Here is a 16326-nt window from a genome sequence, read left to right on the forward strand (position 1 = left end):
GCCTATTTCCTTTATAGCCTAAATGTATTGCAAATCAAGCTATATTTTAAAAATAAACTAGATTATTTGGATAAGACGTAAACTACAAAGGATGTATTCAAACTTTCAAACCGTCATTCCAAACAAAACCAAGGGAGATCATCAAATATTGCGAAAACGAAAGGAAAAATAGGGGTTTTTGTAGATGCAAGCGGGAGATTCGTTTTGTACATAGATCCGACTCTGAAAAGGAAGGCTTAAAGTAAGATAAGGGAGGCCGTCCGAAAGCTTCTACATCCCCAGTATTCTTAATTTTTTAAAATGTTCTAGTAGGAGGTTTGGGCTTGGGAGGAGGGAATATAATAATGTTCTATCTAGTAGTAGTAGGGAGTTTGCGGGGGGGGGGGGGGGGGGGGGGGACTTTTTAAAACGTTTCCCCTTTCCCAAACCACCTATCTACAACTACAAGGACATTATAAAAAAAAAGAAAGAATACTGGGGATGTATGAGCTTTCGGAAGGCCTTCCTAAGATAATGGGGATTTCATTTTCATCCAACAACATTTGCGCTAATAAATCACTTTTTTATGCTTTCAGTGACTATCTGTTTGATTTTGGACTAGACGTCATAGTCATAGAATTGGTACTAAGACTAAGAACAAAACTTAACTTTACAGTTACAGATACTTGAAGGCTATCATTATTGATATTTTGATTTATTGCCAGGGGCCAGACATGTCTGTCAATAACGATTAACGATTATTGCCAGATTTTAACCCAAACTAGCGTTTCAGTTTTCCAGTGGGAAATCGGCACTTGTCTAGGTTGGAATCAGACACCTAACTTAATAGAATTTTGCTAATGCTAATACTTAATTATAATTTATTAATCCTCAATACAGGAATAGGAATGCAATTTATTTATATAAAGATTTATTTTAGTTTTGTCTGGCTGACATGTCTTACTGTGGGAACGTATTTGTTTTTGTGTTTCAATATGTTCCAGTTGTTGTTATTTGGCTATTAATACTATTAAGTTGGCGTTGTGAATTGTTTTCATGCTGGGGTGAGGGTGTCCTTGTGAGTTCCATTCACTGTTATGCTGTGTGTTATTCTTCCTGTGAGTTTGTGACGTCACTGTATGGGTATAAAAACGATCTTCCTAGGTGGGGTTCCTACCTCCCATAGTGGGCAGGGAGGTACTTATTGTGTCTTCTATCCCCCTATATCTGTTTTCCAACTTGCATTCTGTCTTTGTCTTGGAATGAGATTCCATGGTTTTGTTCAGGCCCTGGTCGGAGTCCTGGCTGGGAGGGAAACAGTCAAATGCATAGTTATTGTTTTGGGAGATGATAATTTTTTCCTTGTAAATCATCTCTCTGTTATGTATTATTATATTGGTTATAATTTATATTGTAAGCATTTGAGTGTATTCCTCTTAGTGGGGGCTGTGCTTGTGTTCAGACGAGACTTATTGGTGATCTCAAACTAAGTACTTTGATAGTGTACTCTTGGAATCTACATCTGATCCCTATTTTTTCCCAATTCCCCTTTGTCTTACTTTTTCTTGGATGCTTTAATTGTAATTCTAGAACTTATTACTATCCCATTTTCTTCCTTTTTACTGGCGCTGATATAACCTATGGTGTTGCAAGCGCCGTAAAACCCTTAAAAACAAACAAACAAAACAAACAAACAAAAACGATCTTCCCTCCATTTTGGAAGCTCTTAATACTATCGTATTTATAATGGATTGTTGATTGGAATTAGTCAAGTGTTGACTGTTTTTATTATGTTTTTATTTCCGGATGAACATTCCCGGACAATTCGCATGATGCCTTGATGCATGGCATTTTTTAATTGCCCATTTATGTCCTCTACATATACGGAGAACGCCTACTTCGGTGGAGGCTTTTTTCTTTACTATTTCCTACATTTTACCAATCATGAACCAGGTGGAGAAATCTGTTCACGACAGTTATTTATACCGGGCCAACCCATCCGCTTTTGGTGGAATCATTCTGATTTTCGCTCCTCCATTCTGCCAATATCTCTAAGATTCAGATTTTCATAAATAATCGTATTAATATAATGTGAGAGAGGTAAGTATGAAATCAATAGCTCTTTCCTCCTCTTTCCATTCCCTAACACACGTGATCATGTTGCCAGCAATGCCAGAATTCCACCTTTATGTGCTTGTAGTAAAGTTGGTGGTTATAGGAATTATCCATTTGGTTAGACTTGATGTGGTGATTGTGGTAAGTAAACTTATGAATTCCTATTTTTTGTCTCAAATTTCTAATGTTTTAATTCCACTTTTGGAATGTAAGGAGTTGGCAGACCTGTGTATACCTTTTCAAATTTTCATTATACATCAGTGCCTGTTACTCAATTTTTCACAGAAAATGTCAGAAACTGATCATATCCCGCAAGCTTCTCAGTCGCATTCCAATGACTCAGACGTTTCCCATTCCCAGTCTCAAAAGTCATCAACAAAAATGAAGTCTTCATTTGAAGCCATGAGATCCAGTGTGAACAATGCCGTCTCCAGATTAACTTCAAAGAAAAAGTTTGTACATAGTTGCCTTGATTATTTGTTATATATATTTCATTTCTTGCCTATTTAATCCTTTATTCATTTTCAGTCAACGCTGGTATTTGGTAATGTGGTTGAATTGGAAATCTTTCAGATCACATTATTTTTAAGACTATTTATCTATTCATCCAATAAAGGGGAGGGAGTGACTAATAATAATAACAATGATAATAACACCGCTCTGTGACACTTGAGCAACCAGATGATTGACTGTATCAATTTGTTTAATTTGTGTAGAGTGTTCCCAGTCGTGAAAGAACATATTCGGCCGTGGTATGACAATGACAAGGAATATGCATTGGACATTTTTAAATCAATGATGGACCAGCTAGACTCCATGATAAAGGTATCTGTTGCTCTCTCCCCCCCCCCCCCCCCTTCCCTCTCTCTCTCTCTCTCTCTCTCTCTCTCTCTCTCTCTCTCTCTGTCTCTCTCCCTCCCTCCCTATCTCCCTATCTCTAATTTCTTTGAATTATTCTCCATTCCTCTCTTTTACTATTTTGGCTTTAACTTTAAGAGGTCACATGATCACACAACACACACAAAACAAACAAATAGATTTAGAATTCAGTTCCTGCAACACTCATGAGTTTCAGGCTCCTCCTATTCCTTCAGAAAATTAATTTACAAAAAAAACCCCAAAACAATCTCACAGCTTAAGCTTCTTTTCTCATCGATAAACCAACTGACTCAGTAAAACTAAGTATTACTATTACTACCAATGTAAACATTCAAATAGAAAAAAATTAAAAATTAAGAAAATCTTCTTTTTGGACAGAAACAGAAGGCTGAGTCAACTCATTCCAAAATAAGGACACATAGATAAGAAGATAATCTTTAATATATATATATATATATATATATATATATATATATATATATATATATATATATATATATATATATATATATATATATATATATATATATATATTAATTTTTTTTTTTTTTTTAATTATTTTTTTTTTTATTTTTTATTTATTTATCTATTTATTTATTTATTTTTTAATTTATTTTTTAAAAAAGATAATCTAACAATTGCCCCATCAAATACCTATGCATCTACACTTTTATTATTGTTGTTGAGATTATATCAACTCTTGCATTGATTATATTATGTTCAGTTATAATTGATTTTTTTTTTCAATTTTTACAGGAGGAAATAGATCTGATGTTTGACAGCAGCAATTTACAACAATCACTCACGGAATTGGACCATATAAAACAGGAAAACAAATTGTCATCAGAAACATGGTCAGCGCATAATAATTTTATTTTACTGTATTGCAAATCAACAATACTTATAACCCACATAAATTAACATCACACCAAATCCATCCGCTGCAGAGTGTGTCACATAAAACCTTTTTGTTTATTTACATAACGCTCATTTATCATTTTAAATCTTTTAAGTGTTTGATACAAAACTGTACTATGTAGCAAAGTCAAAAGAAGTACAGTACAGTGGAAGTGGATTCAACAAGGTCTTTTGGACTGGGACTCTGACCTTGTTGAATGCGGCCTTTCACAGAATGTGACTTTGGTCTGGCAAAAAGAGATAAGTAATGAATAACTATGAAAATGATTATTATAGTTAACTTCTTTCAGATGCACTTGAGGGCACTGCTGCAAATCTTGGGGGGGGGGGGGGGGGGGGGGGGGGTGGTCATTGATGTGTTTTAAATCCAAAGTTTCCACAGATCAATTAAGTGAACCATTCACTCAATTTTATCATCTTTAAGTTAGTTTATCTCTCTCTTTCTCTCTGACACACACACACACACACACACACACACACACACACACACACACATATACACGTACACAAACAGTCACTCAAGCTTCAAAAAGACCTGTCATAAATGGCATTTCAGTCAATTCTACCAACCCTCTCCTTTCTCACATTTCACAAGTGAGAATACTGCAGATTTTAAATCCAAAGTTTCCACAGATCAATTAAGTGAACCATTCACTCAATTTTATCATCTTTAAGTTAGTTTATCTCTCTCTTTCTCTCTGACACACACACACACACACACACACACACACACACACACACACACACATATACACGTACACAAACAGTCACTCAAGCTTCAAAAAGACCTGTCATAAATGGCATTTCAGTCAATTCTACCAACCCTCTCCTTTCTCACATTTCACAAGTGAGAATACTGCAGATGGAAGAGTAGCATAGTGCTACCGTGATAATGCATCTTTTTCTTAGGCAATGAGAAATGCTTGGAGTGAGCTGGGTGGGGTTCCTGACCTCCCATAGTGGGCAGGGGGGTACATACTGTGTCTTCTATCCCCCTATATCTGTTTTCCAACCTGCTTTCTGTCTTTGTCTTGGAATGAGATTACTTGGTTTTGTCCTGGCCCTGGCCGGAGTCCTAGCTGGGAGGGAAACCGTCAATGTATAGTTATTGTTTTGGGAGATGATATTTTTTTTCCTTGTAAATCATCTCTCTGTTATGTAATATTATATTTGTTATTTTGAATGTATAATGTAAGCATTTGAGTTTATTCCTCTTTGTTGGGATTTTGTGCTTGTGTCCGGATGAGACTCATAGGTGATCTCAAACTAAGTACATTGGTGGTATGCTCTTGGAATCTACATCTGATCCCTATTTGTTCCCAGTTCCCCTATGTCTTACTTTTTCTTGGGTGCTTTAATTGTGATTCTAGAACTTTTTACTATAATAATAATCTTTATTGTCCAAATAGGCAATTATTGTTAGGTTACAGCTCTCTAATAGGCGAAAAAAGTAATTAAAATAGTGGTAATAATGGTGATAATAATACTGATAGTAATGATGATAATAATAATAAAACAATAATAATAATAATAATAATAATAATAATATTAATAATAATAATAATAATAATAATAATAATAATAATAATAATAATAATATAATAATAATAATAATAATAATAATATATCATCATCATCATCATCATCATAATAATATATAATAATCATAATAATATAATAGTAATAATAATAATAATAATAATAATAATAATAATAATAAGAAGAAGAAATCGGTTTTAAACCAGTTTTGTTTAGAAGCTAAATAATATAATATTTGGATTTAGTTCATATGATGATTTCTTGGGGAGGGTGACAATAATTAATATACATACGAAAAGCTACACATTTATATATCTGATTATTTCAATTTGAAATTTTCTTATCAGCATATGGTTCAAACCGATATAAAACCAGTTGGGAGCTGTGGATCAAATTTGGCCATGACTTCGAATTTATTTAATTCTAACCTAAAGCAGATTACGCCCTACTCTCTAACGCCGCTTACGAGTGACACCAAATCTTGAAGTTCGCCAAAAACACACTCAGAATTTTCGGCATTGGATGTTAATGTGGAGCAATGGCTGATAGTGTTCTGAAAGACAGATGAGATGTTAATGGCGTAGTTGCAAACGACATCGATGGCCAGGTTCGAGACTCCTATGCGTTCGTTTTTTTGTCATTGGCGGACATTCTGAATCTGATCATGGGGTCTTCTTGGGAAACGAGGATCCTATATTCAATTGACTAACGACGTCGTCCAGAACCGATTTTCGCAGAAGAAATTTGTTATCATTACACGTTTCACCATTCTCATCTTTGTTTGATATCTGTTTAATATTGATAGATCCATTTTTATCATTAGAATTTATAGATATACTATCCCATTTTCATCCTCTTTACTGGTGCTGACATGACCTAAATGTGTTGCAAGCGCCGTAAAACCCTTAAAAACAAAAACAAAAAAACAATTAATGTGAGCAAAACGATTGATAGGATGCAAGTGATAACTTTTGTCACATTGCAGGTAGCATTTCTCTGGCCTAAATGACCTCATTGAATGCGACTTTACAAGCTATGATGCTCATTGAATGAGTTTTCACTTACTCAGAAAATACAGTATTCATTGGATTCTACCATGTAGAATTCCAGCACACTCTGCAATTCGGCTCTCTGAAGCTGGGTGAGCAAATTCTTTTCTAAAAGTCATTCTAACTACACACTAGGTATGTACTATAGCAAGCTTTTTCAACACGCAGCATGTTTTGCATTAACCCTTTAACCGCGGAATTTTTTCACTAAAAAATTGTGTATTTATTTTCATGTCCGAAAAGGGCATGGGGGTACACCTAATATAATGACATTGTGAGAACTGTGTTGGATAAGAAGACCCAAATGTTTGGTACCAAAATAAAGATCACTCTCAATGACTAAGTAAATGGAAAAATTGTGGAATAAAAAGTCTAACCTGCTAAAATTTACGAAACTATAAAGAAAATGCAAACAACGCAGTCTACGTTACTCCGCACAGCGCGAAGAGACCGATCAACGCATGACGCGTTGCTCAGCAGCTATAGAGTTAAGCAATTTGAAAACAACTAACAGCGTGGCACAGATGGTTCCAACATTACAGTGGACAACTTTGGAACAACGAAGGAAGCAATCCAAACTTGACAATGCTCTATCGCATGTTCCACAATCTTGTCCTTGTAGTAATATCACTGAACAACCTTAGTCCAGCAACGAGATCAAGAACAAGGGGACATGATCTAAGATTCACAGTGCTGCGTTCCCAAATACAAAGCCATGAACAACCGTTCTTCCCCTCTTCTATTCACTTGTGGAATAACCTACCACCTATCATTGTAAATTCAATCACTACAGAAGTTTAGAGAACGGCTAATTTACTACTATAGCACTGAAATACATCCTGAAGTGTAATACATCAAGATGCCTACCTACATTTGCAACAATACACCAGAAGTGGTTCGCAAATTAAGAGAAGAAAGAAAAAATAAAAGCTCCAAGTGGTTTTGTTTCTGAATTTCCCTATTTGTCTTATTGTCTTTTTCTTCCCTGTATAAAATAATAATAATAAGCAATGCAAGTGGTATCGCTGATAAGGGAAGTAAGGCAGGAAATATTACTTGAAGAACACGGTATGTATTGGTTACCTCCCATGAGCATCGGTTTTCAGCACTCTCGGATTCTAGCATGCTTTTTATCTTCTTTGAGAATGTGCTCGAATCCAGGGAAAAGTGTATAGGACCAAGAAACTGGGATTTCTGAATCTCTTGTTAAATCAGACTTCTTGTTGAATTGACCTCATTGAACCGGTACCCACTGTATGGTCAGTGACTGTTTAGGTGAAAATGAATCAAAGTTATAAGCTAAGTCTGTCCCTCCAGGAAATTGCGGCGGCAACGTGGTCGCGATTTATCACAATTTTGACAATTGCCGCAATTTTTTTTAATTTTCCATGTTCTGGAGTCACATATAATCATATTAAATGCTAAACATAGGAAAATATTACTGCCACCGTCACACAAAACTATTAAAGATTTTGCGAGTAGCTTCCCTTGTCAACACAGGAAGTATATAATTCATTGTTTTCTATTATATATATATATATATATATATATATATATATATATATATATATATTATATATATATATATATATATATATATATATATATATATATATATATATATATATATATATATATATATATATATATATATATATATGTTTTATTTTTATTTTAAAAAATTTTTTTTTTTATTATGGGTGTTTAATATACTATCATAAACATAGATTCATGTTACTCGGAAATAGAAAGTTTTTATGGCCGGTCCCCTCGATCTCGTTACTCACGAGTTCCACTGTATTATTATGATGTATAGATGTACTTGGAAATATTATAATAATAATAATAATAATAATAATAATAATAATAATAATAATAATATTAATAATAATAATAATGATAATAATAATTTTTTAAAAAAATTTATGAGCTTTTCTACCACATAATTGTTAGGAATCCATGCATTTGTGTAAAACTTTTACTAAAAGTGTTGTTAGTTTTTTTTCAAAATCTCCTGGTGGCATCCCCTGTATATACCTGGCATATTATTTCTTTTCTGTGTATGCAATGTCAATATCAATGTAATTTAATGTAATTTATCGACACAATACTGTATAATACATACCAACTAAAATTGGTGGACTGTGCTTGTCATAGAATTAACCCTCTCCTTACCAGCCATTTTCAGAATTTTCCCCGAAACTTCACACCCACCCAACACAAAAATAGACATTTCTTACTCAAACAGAAAAGCAACAAGCGCATTCTATACGTAATAGTGTTCGACAATATTAACTCTATTACTATTACAGAATGTAAAGCTTTTAGAGCTATATCAAAAAGAAATGAAATCTGGATGAGAAAAATGACAGTTGTATCGTAACAAATGTGACGATTTTCCAATAGGTGGTAAGGAGAGGGTTAAAGCAAGAATAAATTATTGAGCGCTGTTTATTGAAAACAATGTCTTAAATTTGCAAATTTTCCTTGCAATTTTTACATTTTTTGCATGCAATTTTTAAAATTATGGGTGCAATTTTTGGGGTTTTCATTTGCAATTTTCCGCGGGGACAGCTAAGTAATGTTTCCATGAATGAGCTACTTCACTTACTTCCTCTAATCTAGCTAAAGGCAGTGAGGGCTGTTTTAATATAAAGCCAATGAAGGTGGCTAACAGGCAGTAAGTAGTGTCTGAAATGGAATTTTGGTTCTAAATGGCCTGCTGAGGGAATAAATGTATCTTTGAAGTATTTGAAGCGTGGTGAAACTAGAAATAAGCGTAAAATGGCCCTCATCGCAACCAGACCTGTGTGCAACCAAAATTCATAACTCTCATTAAACACAGTTTATCCAAAGATTGGCACCAGAGTAACTTCCCTTGGCATCACTCTTCAGTCATAGAAAACATTTACTTTCGTTTTGACAAACATCAATGCAAGAATCCAGCCTTCTTTGTTGCTGACTTGAAAAACTTGATTTGTGAGATTTTGAGGTGAGTTGAAAACATGTGGATTTTTAAATTGTATTTTATGTTTGTCCATCTTATGTGCTTTTATTGTGTAAAGAATACATAGATAATTATCACCATTCTTTGAATTTAACATTAGTGCAGCCTGTGGTAGTTTAATGCAAGTGGTTGCACCGAGGGCATCTCAGTTGTCACCTTGTCCAAACTGCAACCAGACTGGTTGCACTGAGGGCATGTTAAATGTACTTGATGACCTAAGTGCAACCACTTTAAGAAATATCTATATGCCTAGCCCAGCTGTGAAGATTGCCAATTGTAATCAAGTCAAGATGATCAACACACTTTCAAGTCACATTAAACTGCCACTCATTCAATCATAATCATAGCATTTAACTCATGATTTGATCCCAAAATCTTAAAATCCTTAAATTGTGTTCCTTATATCATTTCAGAGTCGTAGCGTAAAGATGAGTGAACCTGAACCTGGACGATGGGCACAGGCCGATCTTAAGAAGGCCTTGGAGGCAGTGGAAGGAGGCATGGGGAAAAGAGAAGCTGCAAGAACTTATGGTATCCCGTGGGGTACTTTCATCCATAAGTTAACTGGAAGGAGAAACATAGATCCTACATCAACGCACCAGACGTACCTCACCCCTGAGGAAGAAGAAAAAGTTGCTAACTTTATAAAGAGATCAACCGAAATGGGATTTGGCAAAACAAAGGGAGAGTTACTCACTGTCGTGAAAGAAATGCTTGACTTCCGAGGGAGAGAAACTAAGTGGGCCGACAACATGCCAACTGACAAGTGGTACCGTGGTTTCAAGTCTCGACATCCACAGGTCAGTTGATTTCTTTGCCGCTCTCTGTCATCAACATCCTTTTTTTACACATATGCCCTGATGTCTCTTAAGTTTATCAATGTCAATAAGTTCAATCAACTATAACTAAGTATTGGACATTTCATATCAAGAGTAAATTCCTTAAGCAATAATCAAAACAGCTTCCAAATGTCAAACCAATCCATAAAAGGAAAGATAAGGAACAGAGAGAAAGTGAGAGAGGGGGGGGGGGGGGGGGGGGGGGGAAGGAGAAGAACTTTAATTTCCTTGATTTGATCCATAACTCATTTTTTTTCGTCTTTTCTCTTTTTACATCATACAGATTGTCCTTCGAGCAGCTCAAAAACTGGGAAAACAGCGTGCCTATGTCACCAAAGATTCACTTCTGCAATGGTTTGAAACCTTCAAAACCGCTATCACAGCAATAGATGCTACAATTCTTCTTGATCCATCAAGGATGTATAACTGCGATGAATCAGGATTCAGCCTCGATCCTGGAAGTGGAAAGGTGCTCGCCTTCGCTGGCACAAAATTCATATATCAAATTGGCAGTGAGCAAAGGACAATGATCACTGTTTTGGCATGCTGCAACGGAAGTGGGCATTTTACATGGCCAATGTTGATATATCCGGGGTCACAATTCCGCGGCTTCAGGCCCCAAGATGTGTTCCAAGAGTCATATATTACCAATTCACAAAACGGCTGGACGAACATGGACATTTTTGCCAATTGGCTGGAGTCAGTATTTATTCCACAGACATCTTGTAGAACAAAGCCCGTGCTTCTGCTTGTTGATGGTCATATCAGCCATCAATCAATCCGAGCTGCATCATTGTGCAGAGACAATGACATTATTCTGTATGCGTTGCCACCACATTCATCTCATGTCCTCCAACCGCTGGATGTTGGGATATTTAAGACGTTAAAAGCAGAATGGAAAAAAAGCTGTGCGCAAACAAAATGAGGAGGAAATAATTACCAAGCGGATTTTTGCCAACGTTTTTAAAGAAGCTTACAATAGAACTACAGTGGAGAAAGATCTTTGTCCCCAAGCATTTAGATCTTGTGGATTGTATCCCTTTGACCCTACAAATGTTTCTTGGGAAAAGGTGTTGCCTTCTGCCACAACCTCGCCAAAGCTTCCTGGTACAAATGATTCTTCAGAAACTGCCTCAGCTTCAGCAGAACCAACTTCTACCATATCTACCACTTCCACGGAAGCCTCATCTGTGTCTGCCACTACCAGCTCATCATCGACTACTCCATCCTGTGTTGGACCTTCAACCTCTTCGTCAGGATCAACTCGAGGACGGATACTTAGACAATTTGCTTTGATCTGCTCCCAAATCGGAGAAGCAACTGTTCTAAAATATTATGAAAGACTGGAGGAAGGGTATGACTGCGAGGATCCGTTGTATTCTTTATGGAAGAGCTATCATGATGCGATGGTCCAGGACACAGAAGCCCCAGTCACCTCAACATCAGCTAAAAGTACTCCCACGCCAAAGCCAACACGTGACCCGCTTGTGGTCAACACACTGAGTCGTGGCACAGCTAAACGAAAAGTAAAGAAGTTGCCATCTTTAATAAGTGGGCCTGAATTTATTGACCACCTCATTCAAAAAGACTTGGATGCAAAGGCAGATGAAGAAAGGAAAGCTCAAAGGAAAGTAGACTTGGAAAGTAGGAGACAAGAAAGGCTGCAGCATTGAAAGAGAAGCAAAAAGTAAGGGAGGAAAAAGCTAAGTTGAGAGAAGAAACAAAGAAAAAGAAGAGAGAACAAATTGAGAAACGCAAAGAAGATCGTAAAAGGCGAATGGATGAAAAAAAGAAGGGAGGAAGCAAGAAAAAGAAAACATTAAGACAATGTGACTCAGACAATGACACCAGTGTTGATGATTCTGAAATGGTGTTGGACGATAATTCAGATCTAGATATTGATAGTTTAGAAGAGCTTTTAATGAACGATACAGCCGTTTTAGATGAAGCAATTGAAAATTGTAATGAAGGAGAATCAAACTCAAACCCTGATGGTGGTGAATCGAGATCAATTTGGAGCGCTATTTTGCCACCATCAGAAAGTAAATAATGGGCCAAATTAGAATACAGTCTATATATATATGTCCACAACACAATTAGTGTGAGATTCTAATCATTTAAATATGTTATCTATTTCTTTTTCAAATTAATTCGACTTTCTTACAACTTCTTTTTTATAAGGTGGATTAATCTTTATATTGTATTTGTTTTCATGTTTATTCTTATTAAATACATTACCATAATGTTCAATGTAATAAATTAAAGGTTCCAATTGTTCCCTAATTTATTTTTGAGTTTGTAATTCAAATGGTTGCATTCAGGGTACATAATGGTTGCTTACAGGGCAGGGTGGTTGCACTAGAGTCACTTGACTGGTTGCAGCTGGGGCATGTGGTTGCGAACAGGGCATGTTATAGTGCTTGCTTTTCATCACATAGATTCTTTAAATCCTTACTTATTTTAAAAGGATCATTGTCAGGCCCTTAGTGCAACCACATGGCCTGGTTCAAACAAAGAAAAGATTCAATTGGTGGTTAGGAAGGACCTCTGTGCAACCACCCCAACAAGTGGTTGCACTAGGGCACCCTCATGTCTTGGGGATTTTTTTTCTTGAGCAGCGGCAATGAACAATATCTTTGGTTGCGTTATTTTGTTTTATATTTTAAAAATTGATTTTAATTTATTAACGTGTAGGAATTCAAATACTTTTTTGGTCTGTTTATTATATTCCCATTGCATTCACATATTTTCATTTATAATTACATCAGACATATTCTTTAAATTTTATTTCAGGCGTCCTAGTGGAAATCCTGAGGAAGATTTGGTGGCTCATTTACATGAATCGTCTGTAAAAGAAGTGGAACATTTGGAAAAATTACACGCTGCCCTTCTTTGCAAAAACAAGTGGTTGAATGAATGTGTGCAAAGAACCTCTTCGAAAATTGATTCTTCTATGAAAGTTTTAGACACCACTTTGAAAGAGTGGCATGAGGTAAGGATATATTTTTTTTCCCACCTGGTTCAATTTTGCCCTTCTTGCTTCATTTGAGACCAGCTTTTTGTTTGTTATGGATAACTCATAGCTTTGCGTGCTAAAATATTCCAACGGGTTCAATTGTACATTATGGTGGATTAGATTAGATTTTATTAGCAATTCTTTATAAAGGATTGAGACTAGTGAATTTACTATACCCTTTGCTTTTTGAAGATTTTCCAAATTAATCTGTTCATTTCAATGGAGCAATTTATGTAACATTGAAAAAAAAATGTTGTGAAGGAACCATCCATAGGTAAAAACAATTGAGGCTAGAGAGAAAGGAATGAACTTTTATAAACTTTAGAGATGCATATACGAGATGGAAGTCTGTTTGGACGAATTCAATCCCTCGAGGGGGCGGGGACATACACTCCTCTAAGCTTGGTGAGAAGTTGCCAGGCTTCTCCACCAGTAAGAGGAGACACTGGGTGGTAGCAAATCGGCTTCGGTCGAGGACCTGCCTCACGGCAAAGTCGCTTCATCAGTGGGGACTTCCCACCTGTCCCACATGTACCCGATGTGGGTTAGAACCCGAAACAGCAGAGCATCTAGTTGAACGGTGTGTTGTGACGAAGCTTCTGGGCAGATTCGCGCCGGTGCTCGGATGCGGCCGAGAATTTGCAGATTGGGTCGATCGTCATAACATAATAGTGTGAGCACCATAAGAAGCTGCTGCCTCATGCAGTCATTTTGACTTGATCGCGAATAAAGAGAAGGGCCATGGTGACATTACTCTGACATGTGCAGAGACAGAATCTTATTGTTTTATAGTTCTTGTCTGCTTCTGCACAGCTTACAGTCATTAACCTTTCCTGTGTCTATATACAAATTACTTCCACTCTTTTATCAATATTTACCTCTTCCACTGCGAGCATTTTATTTAACCCTATTTCCATACTAAAATAGAAAGTCCTATTTCCTGATTTGGGGTCCATTTGGCCCCCATGACTTGCAAAGAGAAAAATACTAGAAAGTTCTATTTTCTGATTTGGGGTCCATTTGGCCCCCATGACTTGTAAAGAGAAAAATACTAGAAAGTCCTATTTTCTGATTTGGGGTCCATTTGGCCCCCATGACTTGCACATAGTAAAATACTAGAAAGTCCTATTTATTTCTTATTTGAGGGCCATTTATCCCCCATGATTTTACTATGGAAAATTCAGTTAAAATCATATTTTCTCATTAAATGTATATAGGCAATATAAGTTTACATCATTTTGTTGTGACATTATGCATCTATTTATTTAGTGACATAGTCGTGTCAATATGATCCACAACTTACTGGTAGATGGCATCTACAATAATTAACTTGGTAATTTTGTTTTCTGTTTGATGTCTGATATGATGAGCGCCAGTTTCAGTTACCTACTTTTTCATCAACTCTAATCAAGAAACATCCAAGTAAGTACTAACTCATTACTTTTTTTTCATTAGATGTCTGATGTATGAAGATTATTCTGACACCTATCCTATGTAACGAAAAATGAATTGATAGTATCGCTAATTTTATGATTGTAGTACCAGCTAGAATTGCCAAATATGAAATGATGAAACAATAATGGATACATGAAAGCGCTAATATTCAATTTAATGTTTCTTCCAACACTTGCCTTACTTTCGCTTCTCGATTATCTTTTATTCTTGTATGTACCCTACCTGACCACAGATTTGTTTGTAACTTCTTATGACAAGTGATTTATTTTCTTGCACCGTTATTCAATCTCTAGATGAACTAAATTAGCTTAAATGTCTACATTATGTTTCAGTCATATTGTATTGATAATATTGCTTTTGAATTTTTGAATTTGCTAACTAAATGATTTGTTTGTTGCTGGGTGTTGTTTTTTTTTTAAATTCAGGCATCCATTGCGTGGTCTAAATTATGTTGCATTGGACCTAAATCATGACGAATGGAGAAAGTGTAACATCCTTGGTAGTTTGAATGCTCAGATATACATTGAGTTGCAGTCTGTTGGAGCAACCCCAGTGCATGAGGAAGGTATGTCACCTACTATTTATTTAAAACTGAATGGTACCTATTACATTTACCTGTGTAATGGTTGTTAGTCGGAGTTAATAACAGGCATCATATGAAATCTAATATGTTTGCATTGTTGGGTAGTTACAACGGGATAAAGTGGTTTTTGTTTTTGTTTTGTTGTTTGTTTTAAGTTATTTCTCTTCACTCCCATAATACTTATTACGACAAATATTATGCTGATCTCCAATGAGAATCTGAGTTTCAATTCTGATTGTTAGAATGTCATTTCTCCAAACAGTAACAGCATTATCAAGTATATTTCTATTGTATGAAATAAATATTGTTGTTGTAAGATTAGTTTATCTTAAACCAGTGAATTGACAGGATATCAGCAATTAATAATGCAAGATAAAGATGAGCTGTTGCAAATCGAGTTCCAGGTAATGGATGATTTTCCCCCATGATGGTAATGATGAAGAAATCAATTAATAATAGTAACAACTCATCAATTTTTGGATTTATTGGCTGCAAAGACTTCAGAGTAAAAGTCGTTTTTTTTAAAAGATGAAAAATCGAACAGTTATACCTCTTTTATCTGACTCGTTGGATGTGACTTACAGCAAATCCATGAAGACAACAACAAGAAGTCATTCCTTGAAACATTTGGGAAAATTACATTGTTTTGTAATCACATTACTCTCAGATACTTCCATATTTGATGTTTTCTTTTATTTCTACATGACAATAACTGTCAATTGGGGATTCCAGTAAAATAAAGTTTTCAAAATAATAATAATATACTCACATCCCCAAAATACTCCCCCCCCCCCTACTCTCTCTCTCTCTCTCTCTCTCTCTCTCTCTTTCATCGCCATTTCCAGTTGTGTGTTCCTTCCCAATATAATTTTTTTCTTCTAATCCTTCAGACACTGGCGGTATTTCACCATTTCATTGGAATGGGAATGATATAAGCTCTTCAAATG

General features: G+C 35.7%; 2 protein-coding genes across 2 annotated transcripts in view; both read left to right on the top strand.

Moving 5' to 3' along the window:
* The first annotated feature begins 260 nt into the window (after positions 1-260).
* LOC144966043 (uncharacterized) overlaps positions 261-16326 on the top strand; it is a 20650-nt gene continuing 4584 nt past the window's right edge. The window contains exons 1-6 of the mRNA XM_078902045.1: positions 261-281; positions 576-621; positions 2380-2546; positions 2811-2919; positions 3730-3827; positions 13119-13317. Coding sequence (XP_078758171.1) covers positions 2383-2546; positions 2811-2919; positions 3730-3827; positions 13119-13317 — 570 coding nt within the window. The 5' untranslated portion in view covers positions 261-281; positions 576-621; positions 2380-2382. The remainder of the gene's footprint in view (positions 282-575; positions 622-2379; positions 2547-2810; positions 2920-3729; positions 3828-13118; positions 13318-16326) is intronic.
* On the top strand, positions 9415-12504 carry LOC144966657 (uncharacterized). The gene is made up of 4 exons (XM_078903416.1): positions 9415-9471; positions 9900-10286; positions 10609-11172; positions 11216-12504. The coding sequence occupies exons 2-4, from the start codon at positions 9915-9917 to the stop codon at positions 11996-11998; spliced, it is 1719 nt and encodes a 572-aa protein (XP_078759542.1). The 5' UTR covers positions 9415-9471; positions 9900-9914; the 3' UTR covers positions 11999-12504.

Source organism: Berghia stephanieae, chromosome 2, assembly GCF_034508935.2.
Source record: "Berghia stephanieae isolate SIO BIC M18660-M18661 chromosome 2, UCSD_Bste_1.3, whole genome shotgun sequence".
Classification (NCBI taxonomy): domain Eukaryota; kingdom Metazoa; phylum Mollusca; class Gastropoda; order Nudibranchia; family Aeolidiidae; genus Berghia; species Berghia stephanieae.

Excerpts from the sequence above, each read along its gene's own strand:
- LOC144966657 (XM_078903416.1), top strand. The coding sequence starts at position 9,915 with ATGAGTGAACCTGAACCTGGACGATGGGCACAGGCCGATCTTAAGAAG. Across the intron at positions 10,287-10,608 it reads TCAAGTCTCGACATCCACAG|ATTGTCCTTCGAGCAGCTCA; the intron begins GTCAGTTGATTT and ends TACATCATACAG. Across the intron at positions 11,173-11,215 it reads TGCCACCACATTCATCTCAT|CAGAATGGAAAAAAAGCTGT; the intron begins GTCCTCCAACCG and ends AGACGTTAAAAG.